This window comes from Macaca thibetana, chromosome 19 (genome assembly GCF_024542745.1).
Source record: "Macaca thibetana thibetana isolate TM-01 chromosome 19, ASM2454274v1, whole genome shotgun sequence".
Taxonomy (NCBI): Eukaryota; Metazoa; Chordata; class Mammalia; order Primates; family Cercopithecidae; genus Macaca; species Macaca thibetana.
This window is the reverse complement of record NC_065596.1, coordinates 12,931,520-12,959,177: the sequence shown is the minus strand read 5'-3', so window position 1 is coordinate 12,959,177 and position 27,658 is coordinate 12,931,520. Positions and strand designations below refer to the sequence as shown.

Sequence of the window (27,658 nt, the reverse complement as noted above, 5' to 3'; positions counted from 1 at the left end):
GTAGCTGGGGTTACAGGCACATGACACCATCCCTGGCTAATTTTTTTGTACTTTTAGTAGAAGACAGGGTTTTGCCATGTTGGCCAGGCTGGTCTCGAACTCCTGACCTCAGGTGATCTGCCTGCCTTGGCCTCTCAAAGCGCTGGGATTACAGGCGTGAGTCACCGCACCCAGCCAAATTTTTGTATTTTTTGTAGAGACAGGATCTTGTTATGTTGCCCAGGCTGGTCTTGGCTCTTAGGTTTTTCTCTCTCTGTGTTTGTGTGTATGTGTGTGTGTGTGTGTGTGTGTGTGTGTGTGTGTGTGTGTGTTTGTTTTCCTTTATCTTGATAAAGGGTGAACGTGGCACACAGGCGCAAAATAAACAAGACTGACACCTGTTTCATAACTCTGGTGACTATTTTCATCTGCATCTGTCACTTCTGATGCATCTCCAACATTTGTAACATTTCTCTGGGGAGGGATCTGACGTACCCATGCCCCACCCCTTTCTATATTTATGAGATTGAGCTGTCCACCAGCCACCCATGGGCTGATGTCTTTGGAATATGGATCTAGTACCAACAGGGTCATGAAAAGAGATGGGGTCCAATGGGCTACAGTTGGGGGGTGGTCCCGGGATACAGAGTATAGTAGCTTCAGTTGGGGGCTTTCCAGGAGAGGAGTCACAAGCTTGCCTGTGGGACTTGTGTCTTGCGGGGAGGACACAGCTGCCTCAGGTCGGGGAGACACACAGAGTGTGCCGGGTCCCCTCTTTCCGCCGTAGCATGAAGTCTCCGGGGGCGGCTGGACTCATGGCATAGAAGACGTTGGCATTGTCAGGAATCAGGAGCTCTGGTCAGGAGTGGAGACGGTGGTAATAGGCCCTCACAACCTTGTGTCACCCTCACAGAGTACCCGGGAACCTACTACCACTCAACCTCGAACCTGAACAGCCGTGGGTCCCTCTGTAGCGACTGCCAATCGAGCTCATTCTGCTCTCACTGGGAATCTGGACAACTTCTCACTTGAAAACCTGCACCACCTCAAGCCTTCCCTTATCAACAGCCTGGGCAACCTCCTAACATTCTCCCCCTCATCACAGACAAGGCAGCCTGCAGTAAAAGTTTGGGCAAACTGGCGGGGCGCGGTGCCTCACGCCTGTAATCCCAGCACTTTGGGAGGCCGAGGTGGGTGGATCACTGGAAGTCAGGAATTTGAGACCAGTCTGGCCAACATGGTGAAACCCCGTCTCTACTAAAAACACCAAAAAAATGATCTGGGTGTGGTGGCGCATGCCTGTCATCCCAGCTACTCAGAAGGCTGAGGCAGGAGAATCACTTGAACCTGGGTGGTGGAAGTTGCGGTGAACCGAGATCCTGCCATTGCATTCCAGCCTGGGCAACAGCGCAAAACTCCATCTCAAAAAAAAAAAAAAAAAAAAAAAAAAAAAGACAACCTGCAGTAAAAGTTTGGGCGAACTTAGACCACCCTAGACCAGCCCCCCAGACAACTTCCTGCTCACCCCACCCCTCCCCCACAACCACTTCCAGCCCATCTCATGCTGCTGTCACCTTGAACAACTTCCCGCTTCCAGCCTGCACGCGCTTGTGGCCTCACACTCAGCACCTGAACAACCTGAAGCATCTGTCCTAATATCCAGCCAACCTCATGCCATGTACTTCAGCGTGAACACCCTCAATCCCTTGCTTCTCCCTGTCAGACAGGACAACCTCATGCTTCCCTGCTATCCATTTGGCTCTCTCCCATCCCAGGTTCAGATAACCTCAGGGTTCCGGGGGTGAACAAACCTACTTCCTCGCAAATCCAAGGCCGGATGCCCTTTAGTCTCCCATCCCTACAGGTTGAGCCTGAACAACCTCACCATGATGCAACAAACTTAAGATCAGACAAACTTCTACACTCCCTTCTCTCACTTGACCCTAGACAATCTTTTTTTTTTTTTTTTTGAGACAGAGTCTTGTTCTCTCGCCAGGCTGGAGTGCAGTGGCGCGATCTTGGCTCACTCCAACCTCCGTCTCCCGGGTTCAAGCAATTCTCGTGCCTCAGCCACCCAAGTAGGCATGTGCCACCACATCCGCTAATTTTTGTATTGTTAGTAGAGACAGGGTTTCACCATGTTGCAAGGCTGGTCTCGATCTCTTGACCTTGTGATCTGCCCGCCTTGACCTCCCAAAGTGTTGAGATTACAGGCATGAGCCACCGCACCCGGCCTTTTTTTTTTTTTTTTTTTAATTGAGACAGGGTCTTGCTCTGTCACCCAGACTGGTGTGATCTCAGTTCACTGCAGCCTTCACCTCCTAGGCTCAAGTGATCTTCCCACCTCAGCCTCCCCAGTAGTTGGGACTACAGGCACATGCCACCATGCTCAGCTAATTTGTGTATGTGTGTGTGTGTATATATTTTTTTTTTCTTTTTTTTTTTCTTTTTTTTGAGACAGAGTCTTACTCTGTCGCCAGGCTGGAGTGCAGTGGTACGATCTTGGCTCACTGCAACCTCCACCTCCTGGGTTCAACCGATCCTTCCGCCTCAGCCTCCCAAGTAGCTGGGACTACAGGCACTTGCCACCAAGCCCAGCTAATTTTTTTTCGTATTTTTAGTAAAGACAGGGCTTCACTATGTTGGCCAGGCTGGTCTCGAACTCCTGACCTCAAGTGATCCATCCGCTTTGGCCTCCCAAAGTGTTGGGATTATAGGCATGAGCCACCACGCCCAGCCAATTTCTGTACTTTTTTATAGATGGAGTCTCGTCATGTTGCCCAGGCTGGTCTCAAACTCCTGAGCTCAGACAATCCACCCACCTTGGCCTCCCAAAGTGTTGGGATTACAGTTGTAAGCCACCATGCCCAGCCCATCCTACAAATTTAAGGCCAGACAACCGTCTACACTTGCTTCTGTCACTTGTCCGTGGACAATCTTTTTGTTTGTTTGTTTGTTTTTTGAGACTGAGTCTCACTCTGTTACCCAGGATGGAGTGCAATGGCGCGATCTTGGCTCACTGCCACCTCCGCCTCCCAGGTTCAAGTGATTCTCTTGCCTCAGCCTCCCGAGTAGCTGGGATTACAGGCGCCTGAACCACGCCCAGCTATTTTTTTGTTTTGTTTTTAGTAGAGACAGGGTTTCACCATGTTGGCCAGGCTGGTCTCAAACTCCTGACCTCGTGATCCACCTGCCTTGGCCTCCCAAAGTGCTGAGATTACAGGCCTGAGCCACCACACCCAGCTCTTTTTTTTGGGGGGGGACAGAGTCTCATTCTGTTGCCCAGGCTGAAGTGCAGTGCTATGATCTCGGCTCACTGCAACCTCCGCCTTGCAGGTTCAAGCAATTATTCTCCTGCCTCAACCTCCCGAGTAGCTAGGATTACAGGAGTGTGCCACTACACCCGACTAATTTTTGTATGTTTCTTGGAGACGGGGTTTCACCACGTTCGTCAGGCTGGTCTCAAACTCCAGACCTCAAGTGATCCGCCCAGCTTGACCTTCCAAAGTGCTGGGATTACAGACATGAGCCACCGCGCCTGGCCGGACCCTGGACAATCTTACTGTCTTTTAAATTCTAGGAAGATGACCTTTGGTGCCTCTCTCTCACACTGAGCCTAGACAACCTCATGACCTTACATCATTGGGGTACAGATGTTTTATGTCCTCTTACCCCCACTCTGATTATCTTACCCCTACTCTCTGCCTGAACCACCTCACAGCCCTGTGAACCCAGGTAACCTTGGGCTCCATCCTTGAGCCTGGTCAGTCTGCTCCCCTCCCTGCTGCCCCCCATCCTGAGCTCTAAGCCATCCCTGCTCACCCCTGTCCCCAGGAAGGACTTGAAAGAGCTGATAATCACGGGCCCAGGGCTGGGGTACATTGTGCTTCTGCAAGGCTCGCTGGACCACGCTGGGGGCTTTGTCCTGACTGGTCAGCTGGAAGAGAGGGGCGGGAGGTGAGGCGAGGGCCCTGGCCCCAAGGGCAGGGCAGCCCCTAGCAGACCCCCAGTCCAGCCCCTCACCAAGATGCTTCGATACAGGTTCCCGTGGTCATTGTCCATGCTGATGCGGATGACGCGGGCCTCCGAGCTCTGCTGCGCCGGGAGGGGGATTCGAGGGCTGCCCAGAGGCAAAGGGCCGGGTCTGGGCAGGTCCGGGCTCAGGGGCAGCTGCAGGCAGTAAGGGATGGAGGCTACAACTTGGCTCATCTGCAGATGCTGAGGGCTAAGAAAGCGTGAACTTCTCAGCCACCACTGGTATATTCAATAACCCCACATTGAAAATCTCAAGAAAACATTGGCTGGGTGCAGTGGCTCACGCCTGTAATCCGCCAGCACTTTGGGAGGTCGAGGCGGGCGGATCACCTGAGGTCAGGAGTTCAAGACCAGCCTGGCCAACATGGTGAAACTCCGTCTCTACTAAAAATACAAAAATTAGTGGGGCTTGGTGGCGCATGCCTGTAATCCCAGCTACTCGGGAGGCTGAGGCAGGAGAATCACTTGAACTTGGGAGGCAGAGGTTGTAGTGGGCCAAGATCACGCCACTGCACTCCAGCCTGGGTGACAGAGCGAGACTCCATCTCAAAAATAAATAAATAAATAAATAAATAAATAAAATAATAAAATAAAATAAAATCTCAAGAAAACATACTACTTCCCCCTACACATGCAGAGCCTGGGACATGCAACTAGGGTACATTCACAAGCCTTCATATACACCACCCTACCATATACAGACTTTGGTTCCCTATTACAGAAACAGACGTGAACGGTGTTCATATACACACAACCCGTGCTCATACACAAGAAATCCTGTGTACACACATATGCTGACAGTGGTTGGACACTCATAGCCCGTGCCAATGAACAACCCACACATGATCTCGTGAATACTCAGGCCCACATTTCCTCTTCTGGTATGCAGATTCTTTTCTTTTTCTTTTTTTGAGATGGCGTCTTGCTCTGTTGCCCAGGCTGGAGTGCAGTGGTGCCATTTCTGCTCACTGCAGCCTCTGCCCCCCGGGTTCAAGCAATTCTCATGCCTCACCCTCCCAAGTAGCTGGGATTACAGGCTTGTGCCACTATGCCCAGCTAATGTTTTTATTTTTAGTAGAGACGGGGTTTCACCATGTTGGCCAGGATGGTCTCAATCTCTTCACCTCGTAATCCGCACACCTCGGCCTCCCAAAGTGCTTGGATTACAGGCTTGAGCCACTGCACCCAGCCTCTTTTTCTTTATAAACAGTGTCTCTCTCTGTCATGCAGGTTAGAGTGCTGTGGCATGATCGTAGCTCACTGCAGCCTCAAACTTCTGGGCTCAAGCGATCCTTCCACCTCAGCCTGCTGAGCCTACACCTCCCAGGTGTAGCCTGGGACTACACCCAGCTAATTTTTTTGACTTTTAATAGAGACAGGGTCTCACCATGCTGCCCAGGCTGGTCTTGAACTCCTGGCCTCAAGCAATCCTCCCACCTTGACCTCCCAAAGTGCCGGGATCACAGGCAATAGCCACCATGTCTGGCATGGTATGCAGATTCTTAGGGACATACATGTCCTCAAAAAAGTGTAGGCTGGGTGCGGTGGCTCACGCCTGTAATCCCAACACTTTGGAAGGCCAAGGTGAGTGGATCGTTTGAGCTCAGGAGTTCGAAATCCCCCTGGGCAACATGGCAAGACCTCATCTCTACTAAAGACAAAAAATAGCAGGGCATGGTGGTGCACACCTGTGGTCCTAGCTACTTGGGAGGCTGAGGTGGAAAGATCGCTTGAGCCTGGGGGAGGGGAGGAAGTTGCGGTGAGCTGAGATTGCACCACTGCACTTCAGCTTGGGTGACACAGCGAGAAGGCCCTGTTTCAAATAAAAAGGGGGTGTGATGTGATTGCACCCTAGATGCCCCATGGGTAAGCAGTTACACAGGTCCAGATCTGAGTACGAGTCAGATTGATGAGTGATCACCCAGACAGGGCCATGCAGATGCACGCAATGCCCTGGATGGATAATCCGGGTGCTCAGTGCGTCTCCTGTGTACACTCCTGGCCCCACAATCCTGTGTGTACACATGTGCATGCACACACACACGCACACACACACACAGAGCCTGGGTGCCCACAGGCCCGTATGCACACACAAGCTGTCTTGGTACCTTGGTGCTGGGGCCCTGGGGCCCTGGAGAGGCCGGGGGACTGCCAGCAGGAGCATCTCTGCTTCTGGGACTTGAGGGGGGAGACCCTGGGGACACACTGGGAGAGATGCAGAGGCCGAGGTGGGGTGGCTGTGCTGACTCCTGATCCCACGGTCCCTGGTCCCGTCACCAAGCAGAATGCTCACCTGGAGGTGGGGGATGAGGGGTTCCCGGGACTCCAACTAGGGAATGAGCTTTTCTCTCGGGAAAGCTTCCTAAGGAGGGGGACAGGGGATGAAGCTAAGGCAGGAGCAGCCCCTGCTGATATCTGCCCACATCACTCCCCACACACACACCCTGAAACTCACGCACTGAGACGCTTGGTGAGGCTGATCCGCCGTTGGATTCGTGGGGAGCTGGGGCAAGAGGCAGCTGGTGGCTCAATGACCCGGGAGAGCCGGTAGCTGAGGGGGTCAACATGTGGATGAGGTGGTGGGGGCAGGAAATACAGGGGATGGAGAGATAAGAGTTAGAATCAGTTGGGAGGTGGGTTTGGGGTGTAAGAGGGAGCAGCCAGAGGTGGCATCCCACATGTCAGGGTCAGGGTGGTAAATGAGGGTCATTAAGCATCAAGGTCTTATCAGAGATGGGACAGGATGGCTGGTCAAGAGGTCACAAAGAGATTCACAGGGTGGCACTAAGGAATCAAATTGGGTCAGGATTAAAGTCAGGGTCAGGACCGGGCGTGGTGGCTCACGCCTGTAATCCTAGCACTTTGGGAGGCCGAGGCGAGAGGATTGCTTTGGGTCAGGAGTTTGAAACCAGCCTGGCCAATATAGTGAAATCCCATCCGTACTCAAAATGCAAAAAATTAGCCGGGTGTGGTTGCTTGCGCCTATAATTGCGGCTACTCGGGAGGATGAGGCAGGAGAATTGCTTGAACCTGAGAGGCGGAGGCTGCAGTGAGCCGAGATCGTGCCACTGCACTCCATCCTGGGCAACAGAGTGAGAGTCTGTTTCAAAAATAAATAAATAAAATAAAAAAATAAAGTCAGGGTCAGACTGGGGTCTGGTCACCACTGGGGTCAATGGTTAGGGTCACAGTTATATAGAAAGAAAGTACACAGTTGTGATAGTCAAGTTGGACAAATAAACACGAAAGTTGGAGACAGTTACTCAGAACTGAGGATCAAGGGTTGGGGTCAGAGTCAGATTCAGATGAGGGGTCATGGGTCAGATAGGACCAAACATGGGGAAGTCAACACTTGGGACAGTTGAGTTGAATGACCAGCTGAATATGCTAAAGTTGAGGTCAGAAAATCAGATGGGGTCAAAATTGAGATGAGAGATCAACTGTGACTTTTTTTTTTCTTTTTTTTTTGAGACAGGGTCTTACTCTGTTACCTAGACTGGAGCTGCAGTGGTGTCATTCTGGTTTACTCCAACCTCCGCCTCCCAGGCTCCAGCGATCCTCCCACCTCAGCCTCCCAAGTAGCTGGGACCAATGGCACTGCACTCAACACCACGTTCAGCTAATTTTTGTATTTTTTTGTAGAGATGGGGTTTCACCATGTTGCCCAGGCTGGTCTCAAACTCCTGGGCTCAAGCGATCCACCCACCTTGGCCTCCCAAGTGCTGGGATTACACGTGTGAACCACCAGGCCCAGTCTATTTGATTCGGCTGGAGATACTGCAAGGTCACAGGTTGTAGGGGGGTCAGGGCTCAAGAGGGGGTCTTGGGAGGAGCTGGAGGTGTGTACGGAATGGGTGGAATCCAGTTCGTGACCAGGATCGGCTGGGGTGGGGCCAGGACAGGCTACAGGGTGGTCACCTCTGCTCCTCACTGAGCTGGCGCTGGGCATGCAGGGCAGCCAGGATGGGCGGGTGGGGGCTCAGGGTGTAGCTCTGACAGCGCCTCTGCAGCTGCTGGATGCGGGCCAGGATCTCCCACTCCTGGGGGATGAGCCTCTGAGACTCTACCCCTGGCCCACCCCCACCCCACCTTCAGGCACCACCCCCACACCCAGTGTAGCCTCCACTCACCTTCCTCCTCTTCTCAAAGTTAATGAGATCCCCCTGGGGGCAAAGTATGTCTGAATTGCAGCACCCAGGGTCAAGGGTCAAGGTCAGGGGCTGGGATGTCAGGACCCCCACTGTGGGGCGGTGTCAGGAGTACAGATAGGATCAAGGGTGGATATCGGGGCAAGTGGAGCTGGGGTCGGGGTCAAGGGTCAGGGATCAGACCTCCAACATATCCGGCAGGGCTGTGTCCAGCATAACCAGGTCCGTGAGGAAGGTGCCAAGGTAGGGGACAGGGCCTGGGGGTGGTTTCTGTGGCCCCCAAAGCTCCAGTCACTCAGGGCCATAACTGATCCCATCAACCTCCACGCCCCTCCCTGAAGATCCCACTTGTCCCCATCCCAAACTGTAATCACTCACCGAGGGCAGGCTGCCTGGGGTGTTGTCCTCTTTTTGGGATCCCTCAGTGGCCTCCTCCTGGGGGAAGAGAAAAACTGAGCAGGCCTGGGGTCTCCTGGGACAATTCCTCAGGGAGGATGCCTGCAGACCCATTGTATGTACCCTTCGTGCTTTGAGTAATCAAAAGCCAGTGGTAGGCCAGGCGTGATGGCTCAGGCCTATAATCCCAGCACTGTGGGAGGCCAAGGCAAGCAAATCATGTAAGGTCAGGAGTTCGAGACCACCCTGGCCAATATGGTGAAACCCCGTCTCTACTAAAAATACAAAAATTAGCCAGGTTTGGTGGCTCACGCCTGTAGTCCCAGCTACTTGGGAGGCTGAGGCAGAAGGATAGCTTGATCCTGGGAAGCAGAGGCTGCAGTGAGCCGAGATCGCACCACTGCACTCCAGCCTGGGCGACAGAGCAAGACTCCCTCTCAAAAAAAAAAACTATTTTTCAAAGGCCGGACATGGTGGCTCACGCCTGTAATCCCAGCACTTTTGAAGGCTGAGGCTGGCGGATCACATGAGGTAAGGAGTTTGAGACCAGCCTGGCTAACAGAGTGAAACCCTGTTTCTACTAAAAAGTAGCTGGGCATGGTAGCTTGTTTCTGTAATTCCAGCTACTTGGGAGGCTGAGGCAGGAGAATCATTTGAACCCGGGAGGCAGAGGTTGCAGTGAGCCGAGATCGCACCATTGCACTCCAACTTGGGCAACAAGACCAAAACATCTCAAAAAAAAAAAAAGAAGAAGCCAGTGGTGAAGGCCCACTCTAGAAGCCAGACCACCTTGGGTGGGGGTAGAGAGGTGACAAACAGCAGGGAGAAGGCTCCCCCATAAGAGGTGGGGCTTGTAGGGGTGGTGGCCCCCAGGGTTGGCCTTAACAAGGAGAGAATCGTTGTCTGCAGCTGGATGGCACAGGCCTGCCAAGGATCTCCTGGGTATCCTGAATTTGCTGTTGTTTATTTACTTTTTATTTTATTTTATTTTGAGATGGAGTCTCACTTTGTCACTCAGGCTGGAGTGTAGTGGCATGATCTTGGCTCACTGAAGCCTCGACAGCCCAAGTTCAAGCGATCCTCCCAACTCAGCCTCCTGAGTAGCTGGGACTACAGGTGTGCACCACCAACGCCCAGCTAATTTTTGTACTTGTTTGCAGAGATGGGGTTTTGCCATGTTGCCCAGGTTGGTCTCGAACTCCTGGGCTCAAGTGATCCTCTCACCTTGGCCTCCCAAGTGCTGGGATTATAGGCGTGAGCCACAGAGCCCAGCTCATGTGTTGTTTTAGGTGCCGGGCAGGCAACAGTGAACAAAAAAGGCAAAATTTGGCTGAGAGTGATGGCTCACACCTGTAATGCCAGCACTTTGGGAAGCCAAGGCAGGTGGATCACCTCAGGTCAGGAATTCAAGACCACCCTGGCCAACATGACAAAACCCCCTCTCTACCAAATACAAAAATTAGCCAGGCGTGGTGGCGGGTGCCTGTAATCTTAGCTACTTGGGAGGCTGAAGCAGAGAGAATTGCTTGATCCTGAGAGGTGGAGGTTGCAGTGAGCCAAGATCATGCCACTGCATTCCAGTCTGGGTGACGGAGTGAGACTCCATCTCAATACAAAGAAACAAACAAAAAAAAAAACAGTGATGACAACAACAACAAAAAACCAGATGTGTGGTTTTGGGGATGATGGAGGCTGGGAAGGCCTCTCAGAGGCAGGGACATTTGATCAGAGACCAGAAGGAGGTGAGTGAGCAAGTTGCATGCACACCTTGATGGGTGGAGAATGTTCCAGGCCCAAGCATCTATTCTAGATTCACTGTAAAAACCACTGCCTGATTGCAATGAGAATCTAAATCTTGCTTATAAATAAGCCAGACTTTTGACACACATTTTTTAGTTTTGCTTATCAAGGTAAAGTCCTCAGAACATTTTTTTTTTTTTTTTGTTCCCACCCTGTGCTATGACTCTGGCCTTAAGTAACCTTTTCTTTGTGCTTTCTTGTGTTTTGCTGAGTGAATAAATAGGGCAGTCACTGACTGTGAACTACAATGCAGGAAGTAAAGGAAAGAAAAACGTGCAACCCGCCAGGGACAAGGGTAAGGTCATTGCTGAGCGGTAGGGAAGGACAGAGTGTCCTGACCACAGCAGGGCGATTCTCCCTGCCTGGCCCCAAGTCCCTCCCCCAACTTCCGGGGCCTAAAATCCCCGGGGTCTGCATCCATCTCTACCTGGAAAAGAATCTCTCTACTGCTGAGGTGGTTGTTCTCATCGGAGAAAATCTGCGAAAGTTTCCTGAAAGTAGATAGCGGTTCCCTGGGAGGACAGGAAAAGGGTGGTCAGGGGTCAGTGGCTTGGAAGGGTCAGACCTGGGATGGGGTGGGGAAGAGGTCCCGTCCCAGCTCACCGGCTTACGGCCCCCCAGCTGCGCTTGAGCCGGTAAATGGGGTTAGATTGCAGGGCGGACAGGATGGCGCGCAAGGAGGAGAAGTTCCGCAGTTCTCGGCAGCGCTGCCAGGCGGTGGGGACGCAGGTCAGACCCAGGCATTATCCACCTTTCATCCTGAAACTTCTTTGTCTAATTTTTTTTTTTTTTTTTTTTTTTTTTTTTTTTTTTTTAGAGATAGGGTCTATGGCCCAGGCTGGAGTGCAGTGGCTCGATCATAACTCACTGGCAGCCTGGAACTCCTGGGCTTAAGCGATCCACATGCCTCAGCCTCCTGCCTCAGTAGCTGGGACTACAGGAGCTTGCCATCGTGTACGGCTAATTTTTATTTTATTTTTATTTATTTTTATTTTTTAGACAGAGTCTCGCTTTATCCTCCAGGCTGGAATGCAATGGCCCGATCTCGGCTCACTGCAACCTCCGCCTCCCAGGTTCAAGCGATTATCCTGCCTTAGCCTCCCAAGTAGCTGGGATGACAGAGGCACACCACCACACCAGGCGAATTTTTTTTTTTTTGTAAGTCTAATTTTTTTTTTTTTTTTTTTTTGAGACGGGGTCTCGCTCTGTCGCCCAGGCTGGAGTTCAGTCTCCGCTCACTGCAAGCTCCGCCTCCCGGGTTCGGGCCAGTCTCAGTCTCAGCCTCCCGAGTAGCTGGGACCACAGGAGCCCGCCACCACGCCCGGCTAATTTGTTTTGTATTTTTTAGTAGAGACGGGGTTTCACCGTGTTAGCCAGGATAATCTCGATCTCCTGACCTCGTGATCCGCCCGCCTCGGCCTCCCAAAGTGCTGGGATTACAGGCGTGAGCCACTGCGCCAGGCCTGTAAGTCTAATTTTTAATTTTTTTGTTTGTTTGTTAAGCAACATTGGTCTCACTATGTTGCCTAGTCTGGTCTCAAACTCTAGGGTTCAAGCGATCCTCCCTCTCCCCAGAGGGTTGGGATTACAGGAGTGAGTCACTGCGCCCGGCCTGATCCCGTGACTTGTGACGCCAGATCGGACACCTGGGTCTTGTTTCACGGACAAGCTACTAAGACTCCCACTCATGCCCTGGGAGTCCCTTCCTCCCTCCTCCCTCGGGCTCCAGCCCCTCCCCTAGCTGCCCCTCCAGCCCCTACCTCCGATCTTGACTTCTCGGGTCCGGGCTCCCTACTTCTCCCAGCTCCCTTGGGACCTAGTCGTGCCCGCAGCCTCTCTGCAGGACCCAGACCCTCCTCCCTGAACCCAAGTCTTACCCTAGGCATCAACTTTCCACCCCCTTCCCTCCCTCGCCTAGACACGCCCCTGTCTCTCTCCCGAGCCCTCGTTTCTTCTGGCCCCAGGGCCCGCCCCTGCATCCCCTCCCCGCGCCCCCAACACACCTGGGCGATGCGGATCCACTTCTCCAGCCGCTGCGCCCTCTGCGGGGCGGTCAAGCCCGGCGCTCCGAGCACGGAACCCAGCACACAGCCGGTCACTGTGTTGAACTGGGCCACGGTGGCGCGCACAGTGGGGGAGGCGCCTGCAGCCCCGGGCCGGTCCCTCTGCGACCACACGGAGCCCAGGCACTCGTAGGGCCTCACCTTGGAGAAGAGCTCCTGGGCCAGGGGAGGGGTGTGGGATTGGTGCTTAGCAGAACCTGTCCCCTCACTGTGGCTCATCCCGACCCAGTCTGGGATCCTCACCAAGTCCATGAGGGTCAGCTGCTCGGCCACCTCGTCCACGCTGAAGTCCAGGAGCTGGGGAGCTTGCGGCATGAGTCCTTCCTCTTCCTCCGCGCAGGCCTCTGCAGAGTCTGGGTCAGAAGTTTGGGCAACTCTGGGAGGTCCTGATCATTAGAAAAGGTTACAAACTCTCAAGTTTGAATCCAAGACTGGCTGTGTGACCTTGGGCAAGTCCCTGTCCCTCTCTGAGCCTCACTTTCCTCATTTGTAAAACGGACAACTCTCTGATTTTTTTTTTTTTTTTTTTTTTTTTCTGTGACAGTCTTACTCTGTTGCCCAGGCTGGAGTGCAATGGCACAATCTTAGCTCACTGCAACCTCAGCCTCCTGGGTTCAAGTGATTCTCCTGCCTCAGCCTTCGGAGTAGCTGGGATTACAGGCATGTGCCACCATGCCCAGCTAATTTTAGTTCTTTTTTTTTTTTTTTGAGACGGAGTCTCGCTCTGTCACCCAGGCTGGAGTGCAGTGGCCGGATCTCAGCTCACTGCAAGCTCCGCCTCCCGGGTTTACACCATTCTCCTGCCTCAGCCTCCCGAGTAGCTGGGACTACAGGCGCCTGCCACCTCGCCCGGCTAAGTTTTTTTTTGTATTTTTAGTAGAGACGGGGTTTCACTGTGTTAGCCAGGATGGTCTCGATCTTCTGACCTCGTGATCCGCCCGTCTCGGCCTCCCAAAGTGCTGGGATTACAGGCTTGAGCCACCGCGCCCGGCTAATTTTAGTATTTTTAATAGAGACGAGCTTTCACCATGTTGGCCAGGCTGGTCTCAAATTCCTGACTTCAAGTGATCTGTCCACCTGGGCCTCCCAAAGTGCTGGGATTACAGGTGTGAGCCACCACGCCCGGCCCTGAATGTTTTTAGATGTAACAGCAACAGTAATGTTCACTAAGCAGCTAGTGTGGATTTATTCAGTAACTCACCACACCAGTCCAGTGAGGGAGGTACTGTTATTTATCCAGCTTTTACAGTTAAGGAAAGGGAGGCAAAGAACAATTTGTCACACCTTCAGTGAATGGCAGGTCGGGGATTTGAAGCCAGGTGCTCAAAGGCCAGAGAAGAAAATAAAGCTTTGTGATTTTGAATATGTATTAGGATAAGATTAATCTGACCTCTTTTTTTGGAAAGAGGTGATATGACTTCCTGGTTCAGGGAAGGCTATTGTCAGAAAGTCTCAAACTCAAATGCAAACTTGTCCACTAGTTTGCTGTGTAAAGCATGTGTTTTAACCTCCCTGTGCCTTTTTTTTTTTTGGATGGAGTCTGACTCTGTCTCCCAGGCTGGAGTGCAATGGTGCGATCTTGGCTCACTGCAACCTCTGCCTCCGGGGTTCAACCAATTCTCCTGCCTCAGTCTCCCAAGTTGCTGGGATTACAGGCAAGAGCCACCACGCCCAGCTAACTTTTGTATTTTTGTATAGACAGGGTTTCACCGTGTTGGCCAGGTTGGTCTTGAACTCCTGACCTCAAGTGATCTGCCTGCCTCGGCTTCCCAAAGTTCTGGGATTGCAGGAGTGAGCTGTGTCTTCTTTTTGAAACAGGCTCTCACTTTGAAACAGGGTCACACAAGCTGGAGTACAGTGGTGTAATCACAGTTCACCACAGCCTCAACCTTTTGGGCTCCAGCGATCCTCCTGCCTCAGCCTCCTGAGTTGCTGGAACTACGGGCACACACCCAGCTAATTTTTTATTTTTTGTACAGACAGGGTCTCATTATGTTGCCAGGCTGGTCTCAAACACCTGAGCTCAAGTGATCCTCCCTCTTGGCTTCCCAAAGTTTTGAGATTGCGGGCGTGAGCCAGTGCACCTGGCTGTGGATTTCGTTTTTGTTTTTGTTTAAGATCATGCATACCAGATTACTATAAAGCGCTCAACAAATATGAATAATTTTATTTAGTGGATTTTGATGGTGGCGCCCCCTAAGGGAAACTTTGGAAGTTGGGATCTTGAATTGTGCCCTCCAGCCTCCAAATGTCTCCCCAGACATTTGTGTCTTTGAATAACCTGTTCGTGGCTGGGACCAAGGTAGTGACTTATCTCAGTTGAGTGTTCACAGGTGCAGATCGAACTCCTTGTTCTACTTTTTCCCCACTTCTCACTACTGCACTTGATTTGTCTTTAAGGAAGGACGAAGGGGCCTGGCACAGTGGCTCACGCCTGTAATCCCAGCACTTTGGGAGGCTGAGATGGGAGGATCACAAGGTCAGGAGATCGAGACCATCCTGGCTAACACAGTGAAACCCCGTCTCTACTAAAAAATAGAAAAAATTAGCCAGGCGTGGTAGGGGGCGCCTGTAGTCCCAGCTACCCGGGAGGCTGAGGCAGGAGAATGGCCCGGAAGGCAGAGCTTGCAGTGAGCCGAGAACATGCCACTGCACTCCAGTCTGGGTGACAGAGCGAGACTCCATCTCAAAAAACAAAACAACAACAACAACAAAAAAAAAAAAAACACAAAGGAAAAACTTGTTTGCAATAATCTGCACCTACCTACAACCTGACTATTTTGTTCATAAACACAAATTGTTTTGGCTCCAAGAATACAAGGACCATGAAAGTCTGGGCTTTGTTTTGTTTGCAAATTGCAAATGTTCACAAGTTTGGAAAATGATGTCCCCAGCACCTATGTTGCTGTCTTTGCCTCACCAGTGTCCTCCCCTGCATTAGTTGGTGCTTGTTGCTGTCAGTACAAAGCACTGTGACACTACACTGTGATGCTAGGACAGGCAAAGACACGGGACAACCTCATCATGTGTCCCAGTGGGGCATACCCAAGCATTACCCACTGAACACATGGTTTATTGCTGTGTAAATTACTCTCACTTTCCTCCTCCTTTGTACTAGTTATGGCATCATACTATGATTTTATTTATTTATTTTGTGACGGAGTCTTGCTCTGTTGCCCAGGCTGGAGTGCAGTGGCTCGATCTCCGCTCACAGCAACCTCCGCCCCCAGGGTTCAAGCGATTCTCCTGCCTCAGCTTCCTGAGTAGCTGAGACTACAGGAGGTGCCACTACACCCAGCTAATTTTTTTTTTTTTTTTTTTTTTTGAGACGGAGTCTCGCTCTGTCACCCAGGCTGGAGTGCAGTGGCCGGATCTCAGCTCACTGCAAGCTCCGCCTCCCGGGTTCACGCCATTCTCCTGCCTCAGCCTCCCGAGTAGCTGGGACTACAGGCGCCCGCCACCTCGCCCGGCTAGTTTTTTGTATTTTTTAGTAGAGACGGGGTTTCACTGTGTTAACCAGGATGGTCTCGATCTCCTGACCTCGTGATCCGCCCGTCTCGGCCTCCCAAAGTGCTGGGATTACAGGCTTGAGCCACCGCGCCCGGCCTTTTTTTTTTTTTTTTAAGTAGTGATGGGGTTTTACCATGTTGGCCAGACTGGTCTCGAACTCCTGACCTCAGGTGATCCCCCTGCCTCGGCTTCCCAAAGTGCTGGGATTACAGGTATGAGCCACCGCACCCTGCCCCACCCAATACTATTATTTTAAAATAATCTTTGTAAATCTGTATAATTACCTCTTTCCTCTTGAATTAGGACTAGTGGCATTGCAAAATATTAGTTTTTAGAAGTGGATACTGGGCTGGGCACACCTATAATCCCAGCACTTTTGGAGGTTGAGGTAGGAGGATTGCTTGAGACCAGGAGTTTGAGACCAGCCGGGGCAGCATAGTGAGACCCCATCTCTACAGAAAAAAAATTTTTTAAGTTGCGCATCCTGATGCACACCTGTAGTCTCACCTACTCAAGAGGCTTAGGAGGGAGGATCTCTTGAGCCCAGGAGGTCAAGGCTGCAGTGAGCTGTGATCATGCCATGGCATTCCAACCTGGGTGACAGAGCAAGAAACTGTCTCCCCGCTCAAAAAAAAGTGGTCACTGGAAAAAAAATGCCCCTACATCTAATCAAACCTTTAAATGTTACAGCAATAATGGGGATAGAGAAACATGCTACATGAAACTATGAGGAAGCAAACAGGTAAGTCCAAAAGAGTGTGAGGCATACCTCAGGACACATGACCCATGTTTTTTGCCCTCTAACGGCTTCAAACAAGAGGCAATGGGGATCTGTTACAGAATAAAAGAGACTTAAGAACAAACAACCAGTCAGGGGTGGTGACTCATGTCTGTAATCCTGACACTTTGGGAGGCCGAGGTGGGCAGATCTCTAGAGGTTAGGAGTTCGAGACCAGCCTGGCCAACATGGCGAAACCCCCTCACTACTAAAAATACAAAAATTAGCTGGGCGTGATGGTGGGCACCTGTAATCTCAGCTACTCAGGCGGCTGAGGCAGGAGAATCACTTGAACCCAGGAGGCAGAGGTTGCCGTGAGCCAAGATCACGCCATTGTACGCCAGCCTGGACGACAGAGTGAGACTCCATCTCAAAAAACAAAAGGAGGCCGGGCGCGGTGGCTCAAGCCTGTAATCCCAGCACTTTGGGAGGCCAAGACGGGCGGATCACGAGGTCAAGAGATCGAGACCATCCTGGCTAACACAGTGAAACCCCGTCTCTACTAAAAAAAAAAATACTTTGGGAGGCCGAGACGGGCGGATCACGAGGTCAGGAGATCGAGACCATCCTGGCTAATATGGTGAAACCCCGTCTCTACTAAAAAATACAAAAAACTAGCCGGGCGAGGTGGTGGGCGCCTGTAGTCTCAGCTACTCGGGAGGCTGAGGCAGGAGAATGGCGTAAACCCGGGAGGCGGAGCTTGCAGTGAGCTGAGATCCGGCCACTGCACTCCAGCCTGGGCGACAAAGCGAGACTCCGTCTCAAAAAAAAAAAAAAAAAAAAAAAAAAATACAAAAAATACTAGCCGGGCGAGGTGGCGGGCGCCTGTAGTCCCAGCTACTTGGGAGGCTGAGGCAGGAGAATGGCGTAAACCCGGAAGGCGGAGCTTGCAGTGAGCCGAGATCCGGCCACTGCACTCCAGCCTGGGCGACAGAGCCAGACTCAGTCTCAAAAAAAAAAAAAAAAAAAAAAAAAAAAAAAAAAAAAAAAAAAAAAAAAAAAAAAAAAAAAAAAAAAAAAAAAAAAAAAAAGAGAGAGAGAAGCAAACAACCAAATGCCTTGAGTAGATCTTCTTTGGATTTCAATTTGAAGAGACAACTACTCCTCCTTCCCGCAGCTCTGTCGCCTAGACTGGAGTGTAGGGACATGCTCACAGCTCACGGCAGCCTGGATTTTCCGCGGTCAAGAGATCCTCCCACCTCAGCATCCTAAGTAGCTGGGACTATAGGCACGTGCCACAACACCCGGCCAGAAACAACTGTCAAAAAAATGTAGGGCTGGGCACAGTGGTAGGCACCTGTGGTCCCAGCTACTCAGGAGGCTGAGGTGGGAGGGTCAGGAGTTCAAGCCCAGCCCAGGCAAAATAGGAAGATCCAGTGTCCAAAAAAACAGGTTCAGGGGCAAGTGGGGGATTTGAATATTTGAATATGGACTGGGTATTTTTTCTTTTTTTGAAGCAGGGTCTCGCTCTGTCACCTAGGCTGGAGTACACTGGCACAGTCACGGCTCACTGCAGCCTTGACCCTCCCAGGCTAAAATGATCCTCTTGTCTCAGCCTCCCAAGCAGCTGGGACTATAGGCAGTCACCACCACGCTCTGCTAATTATTTGTAGACACGAAATTTCAACATGTTGCCCAGGATGGTCTCAATCTCCTGGGCTCAAGCCATCCATCTGCCCATGGCCTCCTAAAGTGCTGGGATTGCCAGCAGGAGCCTCTGCTTTCGGCTTGGACTGGGTATTTTTTTATATCAAATATTTCTGATTTTTAAAAAAATTATAGGCCGGGCGCGGTGGCTCAAGCCTGTAATCCCAGCACTTTGGGAGGCCGAGACGGGCGGATCACGAGTTCAGGAGATCGAGACCATCCTGGCTAACACGGTGAAACCCCGTCTCTACTAAAATACAAAAAAAATTAGCTGGGCGAGGTGGCGGGCGCCTGTACTCCCAGCTACTCGGGAGGCTGAGGCAGGAGAATGGCGTGAACCCGGGAGGCGGGGCTTGCAGTGAGCTGAGATCCGGCCACTGCACTCCAGCCTGGGCAACAGAGATAGACTCCGTCTCAAAAAAAAAAAAAAAAAAAAAAAATTATAAACATGAAGGTTACTAAAAAAAATAAAAATAAAAGGGCCGGGCACCGTGGCTCATGCCTGTAATCCCAACAATTTGGGAGGCCGAGGTGGGCAGATCACCTGAGGTCAGGAGTTTGAGACCAGCCTGACCAACATGGAGAAACTCGCCCCCCCAACTAAAAATACAAAATGAGTCAGGAGTGGTGCTACGCGCCTGTAATCCCAGCTACTCGGGAGGCTGAGGCAGGAGAATCACTTGAATCCAGGAGGCGGAGGTTAAGGTGAGCTGAGATCCTGCCATTGCACTGTAGCCTGGGCAACAAGAGTGAAACTCCATCTCAAAAAAAAAAAAAGCAAGCCTGTTGTCAGACGTGTGTTCCCAAAACATTTATGTGTGAACTGACATAAGCCTGGGATTTGTTTTAAAATCATCCTGAAAATTTTTTTTTTGTGAAATTGATCATCGTTGATGATAGGCGATGGATGTCTGAATGTTCGTCATACTATTCTCTCCACTTTTGTATATGTCTGAAATTTTCCATAGCAAAAAGTGAACCCAAAATTAAGTTCTTAAAATAAAATAGATGAGCATGGTGGTCATCTACTTTCTTCTAAACTACATGGTGCAAGTGTAGTCTTAGCTACTCAGGAGGCTGAGGTAGGAGGCTCACTTGAGCCCAGGAGTTCAAGTCCAGCCTGGGCAACACAGCAAGACCCTGTATCTAAAAATAAAATTCAGGCCGGGCGCGGTGGCTCAAGCCTGTAATCCCAGCACTTTGGGAGGCCGAGACGGGCGGATCAGGAGGTCAGGAGATCGAGACCATCCTGGCTAACACGGTGAAACCCCGTCTCTACTAAAAAATACAAAAAACTAGCCGGGCGAGGTGGCGGGTGCCTGTAGTCCCAGCTACTCGGGAGGCTGAGGCAGGAGAATGGCGTAAACCCGGGAGGCGGAGCTTGCAGTGAGCTGAGATCCGGCCACTGCACTCCAGCCTGGGCGGCAGAGCGAGACTCCGTCTCAAAAAAAAAAAAAAAAAAAAAATTCATAGTAGGGTGCGGTGGCTCACACCTGTCATCCCAGCACTTTGGGAGACCAAGGCAAGCGGATCACAAGGTCAGGAGATCGAGACCATCCTGGCTAGCATGGTAAAACCCCGTCTCTACTAAAACTACAAAAAATTAGCCGGATGTGGTGGCACACACCTGTAGTCGCAGCTACTCGGGAGGCTGAGGAAGGAGAATCACTTGAACCCAGGAGGCAGAGGTTGCAGTAAGCCAAGATCGCAGCATTGCACTCCAGCCTGGGCGACAGAGCAAGACTCTGTCTCAAAATAAAATAAAAATAAAAATTATAAAATAAAATTAAAAAGTGTGTCCCTGAGCCTAGCACATAGAAGGTTTTAAACAAGTGTTCATTTTCTCCTCTGACCTCAAGGAAACTAGGGCAGCACTTTCCATAGAATTCTCTGCAATGGTGGAAAAATTCTCTAGCTGCTCTGTCCAGTGTGGTGGCTGAACACTCAAAATGTGGGTAGTGGGATTGAAGACTTGAATTTTTGCCTTTGCTTGACTGGATTTTGAAAAAAAAAAAGTAGGCCAGGCATGGTAGCGCACGCCTGTAATCCCAGCACTTTGGGAGACCCAGGTGGGTGGATCACCTGAGGTCAGGAGTTCGAGACCACATTGACCAACATAGTGAAACGCTGTCTCTAATAAAAAGACAAAATTAGCTGGTGTGGTGGCAGGTGCCTATAATTCCAGCTACTTGGGAGGCTGAGGCAGGAGAATCTCTTGTATCCAGGAGGCAGTGTTGCAGTGTGCTGAGATGGCGCCACTGCACTCCAGCCTGGGCGACAGAGCGAGACTCTGTCTCAAAAAAAAAAAAAAAGGATGGCTTGGTGGCTCATGCCTGTAATCCCAGCAATTTGGGAGGCCGAGGTGGGCGGATCACGAGGTCAGGAGATTGAGGCCATCCTGGCTAACACAGTGAAACCCCGTCTCTACTAAAAATGCAAAAATTAGCCGGGCGTGGTGGCACACACCTGTAATCCCAGCTACTCAGGAGGCTGAGGCAGAAGTATCACTTGAACCCGGGAGGCGGAGCTTGCAGTGAGCTGAGATGATGCCATTGCACTCCAGCTTGGGCAACAAGAGCGAAACTCTGTCTCAAAAAAAAAAAAAAGGTAGGGTCAGGCACAGTGGCTCACACTTACAATCCCAGCACCCTGAGAGGTTGAGGCCAGAGGATTGCTTAAGCCCAGGAGTTCGAGACCAGCCTGGGCAACATGGCAAGACCCCATCTCTAAAAAGAAAATACCTGAATTTTATTTAATTTTAATTAATTTAAATAGCGACAGGGGCTAGGGGCCACCACATTGGACTATTGAGCTCTAATGACTTGGAATCAGCTGGAGAAATCATATATATATACATATATATACACACACACACATATATATACACACACACACACACATATATATATGCCTTTATATACATAAATAACTGAGACTTTGTCACCAGGGTTGGAGAAGTAGCTGCTGCTTTGTAAATTGAACAGGAATGTGGCCACTATAATCTGGAGATTAAGCCATGGGGATTAGGGATAAAGATGCTTTTGTGATGCGGATCAGATCAAACACAGATGGGTGAAAGATGGTACTTCCTAAGCAGGATACAATTATTCAGCAAACTAATCTGTGTTGTTCCTGCCCCTGGGGACAGAGCTGGGAGCAAGAACAACAGGTCCTCCTCTCACGCACTCACAGTCTATGAGATGAGCGAAAGCCAATAAGTAAGTAAGGAGGCTGCGCATGCACAATGGCTCATGGCTGTAATCCCAGCATTTTGGGAGGCCAAGGCAGGCGGATCACTTGAGTTTAGGAGTTTGAGACCAGCCTGGGCAACATGGCACAATCTCACCTCTACAAAATAATTAGCTGGGCATGGTGATACGCGCCTATGGTCCCAGCTACACGGGAGGCTGAGACAGGAGAATGACTTGAGCCCAGGAGGTGGAGGCTGGAGTGAGCGGAGATCATGCCACTGCACTCCAGCCTGGGTAACTGTGAGACTGTGTCTCAAAAAAAAAAAAAAAAAATTGAAAAAAGAATTTCAAAAATAAGAAACATTTTACAGACTGGGTATAGTGGCTTGCGCCTGTAATGCCAGCACTTTGGGAGACCCAGACGGGAGGATCGCTGGAGCCCAGGATGTTGAGCCTGCAGTGAACCATGATGGAGACATGCACTCCAGCCTGGGGAACAGAGCAAGACCCTGACTCAAAAAAAATAATAATAATTAAAGACAAGTATCAAGGCAATGGTATGCAGCTAGAAACACAGGCATCCTGACCCAATGGCACCAAGGAGGGAAAAGTATTAGACATGTGCTAATACTTCAGACAAAGATATTTATTTGTTTATTTATTTATTTATTTTTTGAGACGGAGTCTCGCTCTGTTGCCCAGGCTGGAGTGCTGTGGCCGGATCTCAGCTCACTGCAAGCTCCGCCTCCCGGGTTCCCGCCATTCTCCTGCCTCAGCCTCCCGAGTAGCTGGACTACAGGTGCCCGCCACCTCGCCCGGCTAGTTTTTTGTATTTTTTAGTAGAGACGGGCTTTCACCGTGTTAGCCAGGATGGTCTCGATCTCCTGACCTCGTGATCCGCCCGTCTCGGCCTCCCAAAGTGCTGGGATTACAGGCTTGAGCCACCGCGCCCGGCCCAGATTTTTATTTTTTTAAGATGGAGTTTCGCTCCTGTTGCCTAGGCTGGAGTGCAGTGGTGTGATCTCAGCTCACTGCAATCTCCGCCTCCCGGGTTCAAGCGATTCTTCTGCCTCAGCCTCCCGAGTAGCTGGGATTACGGGCATGCACCACCACGCCTGGCTAATTTTGTATTTTTAGTCGGGACGGGGTTTCTCCATGTTTGTCAGACTGGTCTCGAACTCCTGACCTCAGGTGATACGCCTGCCTCAGCCTCCCAAACTGCGGGATTACAGGCGTGAGCCACCATGCCTGGCCGACAAAGAATTATTATCCCCATTGTACAGATGAGGAAATTGAGACTTAGAGTTAAAAACTTTGCTTAAGTTTTGCAGCTCTGAGAGGGGAGAGAAAGTCTGTGTGGGAAGAAGCAGGCAAGAAAGGCCTTCTCAGAACACGACTAGATCCAAAAACCCCTCACCTGTCCACACCTGAGGTGGCTCCTCTTCCTGCTCTCGCTTAGCCTCCACCAAAAAATCTTCCAGAAGCTTCTCTGCTTTTCGAGCCTCAGCGCTCCCTGGGGCCGCCCAGCCCAGAAAGGTTCGGACACTGCCCAGGTCTGAGTGGGCAGGGGGGTCTCGGAAATCCTGAGGGTGGTCCTGCAGCCAGGAGCCCAGCACTGACACCACAGCCCTGGCCAGAGAGGCAGGGTCTCAGAACTGGGTCCAGAGTAGGGGACCTAGAATGTGACTCCTGGTATGTTTTTTTTGAGACAGAGTCTCACTGTGTCACCAAGGCTGCAGTGCAGTGGCCTGATCTTGACTCACTGCAACCTCAGCCTCCCGAGTAGCTGGGACTACAGGCGTGTAGCACCATGCCCAGCTATTTTTTTTTTTTTTTTGTATTTTTAGTAGAGACAGGGTTTTGCCATGTTGGCCAGGCTGGTCTCTAACTCCTGACCTCCAGTGATCCACCTGCCTCTGCCTTCCAAAGTGCTGGGATTACAGGAGTGAACCACCAAGCCGGGCTTGACTCCCAGTCTTTTATTACCCAACCTGCAATTTTCAAAACCCCAGGCCAACTGCTAACCTTTGACCTCTGGGATTTCCCTCCCGGCACTCCCCTATCCAGATGAAGGACCCACCTCAGGTTCTTGTTGAAGCTCAGATCTTGTACCGCTGTCTTCTTGATCTCTACCCTGGGAAGAAGTCCCCCAGGAGGTGAAGAAGGGGGAAGCTAGAGGGGGCTTAGGAAGAGGGCTCTGGGTTTGGGAGGTGTTTCCTGGTTCCACACCTGAGGAGGTGGAGGGGGGTGCCCAACTGGGGGTCTAGGGTGGGGAACATGGAGGTTCTGGTTCACTACTGACCCAGGAGGTGGGGGCGGCGGCATTGGTGGCAGCAGAAAGCCCAGCAGGTGGGCAGTGGGTACAAAGGTCCGGTAGGTGGCCAGGAAGGCAGGCACAAAGCTGGGGTCCTGCTCATGGTCTCCAGACACCAACTCTCCCACCAGCCGCTCCAGGCGCGCCGCCCTCAGCACCCTCACCTTGCTGGTTCGATAGTGGAGGAAGGTGTTGGCAATGGGGCTGGGGGCCTGCAGGAGGGGAGAGGCGGCCATGAGAGAGCAGCAGTTGTCCTCGCAGCACTCCTTCTCTAATCACATTAATCACTATCACCACTCTTTTTCTTTTCTTTTTTTTTTTTTGAAACGGAGTCTCGCTCTGTCGCCCAGGCTGGAGTGCAGTGGCGCGATCTCAGCTCACTGCAAGCTCCGCCTCCCGGGTTCACACCATTCTCCTGCCTCAGCCTCCCGAGTAGCTGAGACTACAGGCGTCCGCCACCACACCCAGCTAATTTTTGTATTTTTAGTAGAGACGGGTTTTCACCGTGTTAGCCAGGATGGTGTCGATCTCCTGACCTTGTGATCCGCCTGCCTCAGCCTCCCAAAGTGCTGGGATTACAGGTGTGAGCCACCACGCCTGGCTTTTTTTTTTTTTTTGAGACAGAGTTTCACTCTGTTACCCAGGCAGGAGTGCAGTGGCACCATCTTGGGTCACTTCAACTTCTGCCTCCTGGGTTCAGGCAATCCTCCTGCCTCAGCCTCCAAGTAGCTGAAACTACAGGTGCACACCACCATGCCCAGCTAATTTTTATAGACAGGGTTTCACCATGTTGGTCAGACTGGTCTCGAACTCCTGACCTCAAGTAATCTGCCCACCTTGGCCTCTCAAAGTCTCCCAAAGGGCTGGGATTACAGGCGTGAACCACAGTGCCCAGCCCCTAGCACCACTATTTTTTTTTTTTTAGACAGAATCTCGCTCTGTCACCTAGGCTGGAGTGCAGTGGCATGATCTTGGCTCACTGAAACTTCTGCCTCCTGGGTTCAAGCAATTCTCTGTCTCAGCCTCCCAAGTAGCTGGGATTACAGGCACCCGCCACCACGCCCAGCTAATTTTTTTGTATTTTTAGTAGAGACGGTGTTTCACCATCTTGGCCAGGTTGGTCTTGAACTCCTGACCTCATGATCCACCCGTCTCGGCCTCCCAAAGTGCTGGGATTACAGGCGTGAGCCACCATGCCCAGCCCCTAGCACCACTCTTGTGTGTGATTCCTCTGACTCCCGGCTTCTTGGAGTTATTGTTTCGGTTTGGTTTTTTTAGAGACAAGGTCTTGTTTTGTTGCCCAGGCTGGGGTGCAGTGGCACAATCATAGCTCCCTGCAGCCTCCAACTCCTAGACTCAAGTGGTCCTCCTGCCCCAGCCTCCTGAGTAGCTGGGGCCACTGCTGGGCATCACCACCCACAGCTAATTTTTTGATTTTTATTTTTATATAAAGAGAATCTTGCTGTGTTGTCCAGGCTGGTCTCGAATTCCTGGCCTCCTGCCTTGGTCTCTCAAAGCTCAGGGATTACAGGTGTGTGCCCCACACCCTGCCCGCTTGAAGTTACTATTCCTCCCCATCCACAAATATCTCCTGCAACCTGCCCTGGAAACCCTCTCTCTCCCATGCCCTGTCCCCTACTCCCTCCCCCCGCCCCCACACATACACTTTTGTCCACCCCGGGCTTCCCTCAGCCCTCCAGTCGCGCTTCACTGGCTGCCCCACCCACCCTCACCCAGCCACTTCTAAACCAACCCCTTTCCACCTTCCAGCCCCGGCCCTCTAAACCTGCCTTTCCTAACCCTGTCGTCCAAGCTGTCCTTACCAAGCTGTCCCCAGGCTCCTCTCGAGAACTGCGCGGCCATCACCTGGCCCCACCCGATTCCCTGGATCTTCCCCCACTTACCTGGCCGCCCCCAGGCCTCTTTCTACCTGGTCGCCTCTGAGCCCCTCCCTTCCTTCCGCCCACTGCATCTGGCGGCCTGTGCTGGGCTCTCCGGCTCCGCCCTCACCTGGTCGCTTCCGGCCCCGCGCCACCCACCAAACCCCCTCCTCACCTGGCTGCCCGCGGTGCCCTCCGCCGGGCTCAAGCGCTGACTGCGCTGTCGCCGCAGGGAGACACTGTACACCGCGCCGTCCTCGGTCTCTTCCCCCCAGTCCTGCAGCGGTGCCTAGACGCAGAGGCGGACTCAGGGCACCAAAGGGGCGCAGGTCCTGGGGCCTCAGCCTCCTTGGCGGCTTGGACTCGGGCTGAGTCTTGCTGCTCCATCCCCACGCCCCTTCCCAGCCAGAAGCTGCTAGACTCGGGCTGGGGTCCCAGGCTAGTACCCTCCCAGCCGCGGGTCCCCTCCTCCCAGGTCCTGAGGACATGTGGTAGCATTTGGGGATGTCCCAGGGCCCCGCCTCATAGAATCTGCCTCTAGCCTTTTCTGCCGACTGCGCTCAGAGAATCGCGCCCCTACCCCTAAGAGGAAGTAGTCGCTTCACTGGGTCAAGGGCCATGAGTCCCCAGGAGGGGACTCCAGGGCAAGTTCAGATGGGAGCAGATAGCGTCCGACGGGAGGGCACTTGGAGTTTCTGGACCTGCGGGTCACCAGGAATGCGGGGTCCGGGGATCCCTTGTCCCCTTACCAGGGCCAGCTCTTTGCCTGCTGTGCGCTCCATGGCCGGCACCCGTCCCTCTCAGTGGCTCCGCTGAGTGAAAGGGAAGGGCCGGCGGGTGGCGGGCAGTGGCTGGGCGCTGGGGCCAGAGGGGCGGGGCGGCCGAGCTGCTGGGGCTGGGCGGGGCAGGCCCGACCCAGCTTCTGGGTGCCTCCAGCTGGACCCCGCGCGAGCCCAGGAGAGGTCCTGGCTCTTCCGCTGGGCGCCTATCTGTACCCAGGAGAAAGGACACATGTATCCCCAAGGGATCTTTTTTGTACCCCCAGATGTGGGGGAGTTCCTGTGTGGGGGCAGGTGAGTGTCCCCAGACCAGAGTCCTCTGTCCTCCAGTGGAAGAGGCTAGCTTGACCAAGTGTGAGGGCATCGTCCACTTTTTACTATTATTGTTATTATTTTGGGATGGAGTTTCATTCTGTCACCCAGGCTGGAGTACCGTGGCTTGATCTCAGCTCACTGCAACCTCCGTCTCCCAGGTTCAAACGATTCTCTTGCCTCAGCCTCCCAAGTAGCTGGGATTACAGACGTGTGCCACCATGCCTGGCTAATTTTTGTATATTTTGTAGAGATGGGGTTTTGCCATGCTTGCCAGGCTGGTCTCAAAATCCTGGCCTCAAGAAATTCACCCGCTTCAGCCTTCCAAAATGCTGGGATTACAGGCGTGAACCACGGTGCCCAGCCTTATTATTTTTTAGAGACAGGGTCTCACTCCTGGTGCTGAGGCTGGAGTGCAGTGGCTTGATCTTGGCACACTGCAATCTCTGCCTCCTGTGTTCAATCTATTCTCCTGCCTCAGTCTCCCAAGTAGCTGGGACTACAGGCACGTGCCACCATGCTCAGTTGCTCAGCGTTTTTTTTTTTTTTTTTTTTTTTTTTTTGGTAAGAACTGGTTTTCACCATGTTGCCCAGGCTATTCTGGAACCCTTGGGCTCAATCGATACACCCAGCTCAGCCTCCCAAAGTGCTGGGAATACAGGTATGGGCCACTGCACCCCGCCCTTATTTTATTTATTGAGACAGGGTCTGGTTCTGTGGCCCAGGCTGGAGTGCAGTAGCATGATCATAGCTCACTGCAGCCTGAAGCTCCTGGACTCAAGTGATCCTCCCAACTCAGCCTCCTCAAATACTGGGATTACAGGCG

At 52.0% G+C, this 27,658-nt stretch overlaps 1 protein-coding gene across 2 annotated transcripts; it reads right to left on the bottom strand.

Annotated features, from left to right (window-relative positions):
- Window positions 1-376: 376 nt before the first annotated feature.
- On the bottom strand, window positions 377-26,586 carry RGL3 (ral guanine nucleotide dissociation stimulator like 3). 2 transcript variants are annotated; one of them, XM_050770238.1, is made up of 19 exons: window positions 26,491-26,586; window positions 25,917-26,030; window positions 23,850-24,073; window positions 23,628-23,681; window positions 22,965-23,176; window positions 12,665-12,807; window positions 12,362-12,577; window positions 10,962-11,065; window positions 10,786-10,870; window positions 8,541-8,597; window positions 8,346-8,432; window positions 8,145-8,177; window positions 7,933-8,054; window positions 6,470-6,565; window positions 6,308-6,376; window positions 6,123-6,219; window positions 4,003-4,149; window positions 3,802-3,916; window positions 377-834 (listed from the first exon to the last, which is right to left on the bottom strand). In XM_050770238.1, exons 1-19 carry the CDS (start codon window positions 26,521-26,523, stop codon window positions 716-718), a joined length of 2,127 nt encoding a protein of 708 aa, XP_050626195.1. In that variant the 5' UTR covers window positions 26,524-26,586; the 3' UTR covers window positions 377-715. The 2 variants fall into 2 exon arrangements, with proteins under 2 accessions (XP_050626195.1, XP_050626196.1); XM_050770239.1 differs by lacking the exons at window positions 377-834; window positions 3,802-3,916 and having other exon boundaries at window positions 4,067-4,149; window positions 6,474-6,565; window positions 26,491-26,564.
- Between the last annotated feature and the right edge of the window lie 1,072 nt (window positions 26,587-27,658).